Source organism: Hyposmocoma kahamanoa, unplaced genomic scaffold (assembly GCF_003589595.1).
Source record: "Hyposmocoma kahamanoa isolate Upper Pololo Valley unplaced genomic scaffold, ASM358959v1 86, whole genome shotgun sequence".
In the NCBI taxonomy this organism is placed as follows: Eukaryota; Metazoa; Arthropoda; class Insecta; order Lepidoptera; family Cosmopterigidae; genus Hyposmocoma; species Hyposmocoma kahamanoa.
In genome coordinates, this window is record NW_020654289.1 from 2,883,984 (window position 1) to 2,888,385 (window position 4,402).

Below are 4,402 nucleotides of genomic sequence, written 5' to 3' on the forward strand. Positions count from 1 at the left end.
AGAGCGACAATAATGATATTTGGATACATTTTTTCAAGTGTGTAAAATATGCTGGACCGTTGTAAAAGTGCATGGATTTTAAAGTTCCTTTGTCTGATTGATGTACAATAAAGTTTATAAAACTATTACTTAATACTTATTTAGATAGATTGCTTTACATAAATGAGAACGATTTAGTCACTAGCGCTGACATTGGTATTTATGTCGATTATTTGCTAAAACGGAGATGCACAGGTTACTTCACTGTGTACATTCCAATTCGACAGGAGCCCCTTCTCACGTATGGGAAGGGTGAAGGTGATGCGGTATTAACTTTTGTTATTAGGAGGCTTTTAGTTGAAGTGACACTAATGATAAGAAAAATTGAAACACATTTTGTATTACCAAGATAACATGTTTGTTTATAATAAATTGGAAAGTTACGGTATTCATTCCACGTGAAAGTTATTAGAGTTTATTCTCAATGGGAAATATTGCGATTTCAACGAGTGTTTAATTTTTTTTCTTAAACTTAGGGCGACGTGGAACCGGCTCCCATGAATGAGAAATTGCCCACTTTTTTAATTTTTATTTATTACTGTGACGTAGTATAGTAGTCTTTTTATGTGAACACAGACTAAGTAAGCAAGCAATCATATTAAATAAATAATGCTTAGCACTCATATATTACAATAAAAGTTATTGAAAGGGACACATTTTTGGAGGTTATCTGAAAACGACCCATGATTGATTATCTGCCACTGGTTATACAGGTGTGGTATAGGTGTACTTTTTTAAACTATTTTGTCATTTTCCCTAAAAATATTTTTCAGTTACGTCACATTATTATTGAGGGTAGTTTTTTTCTATTATAATAAGGCACTTTAAATGTAATTTTATATGTTTACATTTACACGATTTTTATTTACTGACTTGATAACATAATTACAATATACATATTGGTACATGTAATATTTTAACTATCATTATGAATAGGTGGAGTAATTATCAAAACCAAACTTACAAAAGAAGCTATGTTACAAAAAAAAATTTTTCTTCGCACCCACTCATAGGCATCTCACTAGGGTTCTAATATACTGAAGAACTGTAACGAACAATATTTATTTGAGTGTTAGTGTTTAGATAAAAACCACCGAGTATATAACCAGAAATAGAGACGAAATGTCACTTAATTTGTTTGAAAATTATTCTGCCATATCATTACTGTGACAACTGCGCTCCGATTGGCCAGCCCGAATTCGAAACAATTAACAGGTGTCGTCAATTGTTTTACTTCAATGGACGAAAATTGCAAAATTATATATTTCATATTTAATTACCGATGAAATGTGATTCCATTTGTTTTGTAATTAGATGTTTTGCTGTTTTTCCTCACACAACCGAATGGAGCAGCACGCCATTGTTAGAATGATTTTCTTTATTACAATAAATACAGAATATATTTGGAATATACGGAGACGTACACACAGGTCAGTTGTTGGCACTGTCTATATTTCAGTGCAAACGAGATTTGATATTTATAAGTGATGTATCACTGATGAGTTACCGGGAATATACGCCCCCTATTTCGTCTCTATTTCTGGTTATATACTCGATGGTAAACACCAAAAAACTTTTTAGTACCAATTCGCTTTTCATAAATTTCGTCAAGCTATTTTGAAATATTTATCAACAACGCAGATATTTTTAAGACTCTCCGAAAATAGTACATAAACATTTGTCTTTCAATATAGATCGTCGTGTGCTTGGCGGGAACTGACTCGCTTAACCATAACAGCTGCAACGAAAGTTAGAATTTTAAATCGCAAAAATCTGAGGGGCAAACTCACAGCGATCGTCACCCTGAGACTTAAAATTGGCAAGGCTCCAGTCTCCTCTAATTAACTAAGGCGATGAATGCGCCGTAAATCAAATTCAAAGTCAAAGAATCACTTAGTCCATAGGTAAAATAAATTTACACTTGAAAACGTCATATTTAAGCTACTGCTCGTTCACTACGCAGACTTCATTGAGAAGAACGAGTAAGAAACTCTACGGATTGCTCTTTCTCAAATAAACTTAAATGCTATGGACTATGCATTGAATCAAATTAGCGTGGAATCGAGAGTCATGTCGTCTGTCCATTCATTTTTATCTAACACTTAGTCTTAATATTATTATTAATAAAAAAAAATATTTTTAGTGTAGTTTTTAATTTTAGGAAACGGTAATCTTAATATATGTTCCGGAATTTTATTGCTAAAACGTATATAGTTCCCCATAAAACAGTTGTTTACCTTGATTAAACGAAATCGTGGTACCATGATTTTGGACTTAGCTCTAAGGTTAATATTATGAATATCTTCTTTCTTATTGAAATTATGTATATTTTTACGAGCATATAAAATATTTGAGTAAATGTTCTGTGATGCCACAGTCATGATACCAGTGGGAGTCGTGTTCAATGTGCGATCGGAAACGGACGCGCTGCACTACTTTGTGAGAATTATTTTAATTCGCGATTTTGCGCGGCTTAGGCTGCTGCATGTACGTAAGTGACAATGTGTTCCCAACAACTCATTGTCAATGAGTTTCTGGCATTCGTGCAGAATGCCATCGACACAATGGATGAAGTCAGCATCGAGCAGATCTGCAAATCTAATTTCAACGAAGATGAGATTTGCAGTGGCAAGATGCTGCTGTTCCAGAGCTGCGGCAAAGCGCAGCAGATGCCATCTCGTCGGAGGGATGGAGGCTTGAAGAGTGTCCAGGATGTTACTGCATTCTTGAAGAATACCGATCCGGACGACGTGCCTACTTTCGTGGCGAAGGAGCTGCACAAGTTGCCTCCGGTCACCTTTGACCACGTCGACGTCACCAGGCTGTTAAAGGACATCACGTCCTTGAAGTCGAGTTTGGCTGAAGTTCAGTCAAAATTGGAGGCGTCGGATAACTCCATAAGTGAGCTACGTGCCGAAGTTGCGTTGTTACGCAACCCCGCTTCGGTATGTAGGTCACCGACAGTCTCCTACGTCAACACGCGTCGCGGGGCGCGAAAAGCATCCGTCGGCAGTATTGAGTCGGCTCGTATGTCGCCGGTCATTGCTGTTGTCAATGCACCGTGCCCCCCTGCCCGCCCCTCCGCCTCGGAGGTTACGTCACCCGTATGCACGTCATCGCCCGGGCGTGCATACGCCGCTGTTGCCGCGACTATTAGCAGCGGAACCGCGACTTCAAAACCCGAGTTGCGGAAAACTGCAAAGGGCGGTAGTAAACCCCGAATGCCTGTCTCTGGAATCGCAGGTGCCAAATCTCAGAGGCAGACCGACAGGTGCGACGAGGACGGCTTCACAAAGGTGGAGAAGAGAAGAAAGAAACCCACCAGCCGAAATCTATGTGGCACAGCTCTAACGGGACAGAACTTCTTGCTTCGTGCGGCCATACCGACGACGCAGTTGTACCTGTCTCGACTGCATTACTCCACGAAGTCTGAGGATATAGTGGAGTATATCCGGTTGAAAGCCCAATTCACCCTGAGGGTCGAACGTTTGGAGTCTCGCCACAACGTTAACTTTAATTCGTTTGTGGTGAGGGTCCCAACGGCCCATCTGTCGACCTTCATGCAGGTAGAGTTTTGGCCGAAGGGTGTCAGGTTCCGGCGGTTCAGAGGAACGATACATGACACTTGTTTGCGTCGCACGTCGCCGAATAGTAATTCGTGTAAATAGTTAATATTTTATATGTATGTTAGTTTGTAAGGTATGTATCAATAATAATAATAATATGTATGTTAGTCTGTAAGGTATTTGTTATATGGGCCTTAGTTGCCTGAAATAAATGAATAAATAAATAAATAAATAAAAAAAATAAAAAAGTTTCCTTAAACTTTTCTCTGAGAGAAACCCGAGAACCTAAATGGTACACAGAACGAATCGCTCGTTTTTGCAATACAAATATGGTTTGAATGCCTGCCGTTTTGAGCCACATGAGAATCCTGTAGGGCATTATACTATGGAAGTAACTAATGTAAACTAGCCTAGCAGTACTAACATCGGTAAGCTCACATATTCTGCGGGCTGTGCATGCAGCGGAGCTTAATCTGCTATCCAGAGAAGATATATGTGGAAACCATTGAAGTTTACAATCTAAGGTGACTCCCAAGAAGACTGTTTTACTAACAAGGTCTAACTTTTCTTCGCTTATTTCTGTTTGGACTAGTCAATGGACTAGTTAGACAAAGTGACTAGTTAGACTAACTACGTTAGGTAATTCAAATTTATCATACTTTGCCTTCTTGGCATTAAGCAATAAATTGTTAGCATTAAACCAATAACCAGTAAGGTGGTCATAGTTAACGTCACGTCTGTGTGTTTTAAAAATCAATGATGTGCCGTCAGCAAAAAATACTATTTCGCAATGGTCC

The 4,402-nt window shown here is 38.6% G+C and overlaps 1 protein-coding gene across 1 annotated transcript; it reads left to right on the plus strand.

Moving 5' to 3' along the window:
• The first annotated feature begins 2,469 nt into the window (after positions 1 to 2,469).
• On the plus strand, positions 2,470 to 3,753 carry LOC113234657. Its single transcript, XM_026470062.1, has one exon. It carries the CDS (start codon positions 2,541 to 2,543, stop codon positions 3,705 to 3,707), a length of 1,167 nt encoding a protein of 388 aa, XP_026325847.1. The 5' UTR covers positions 2,470 to 2,540; the 3' UTR covers positions 3,708 to 3,753.
• The last annotated feature ends 649 nt before the right edge of the window (positions 3,754 to 4,402 follow it).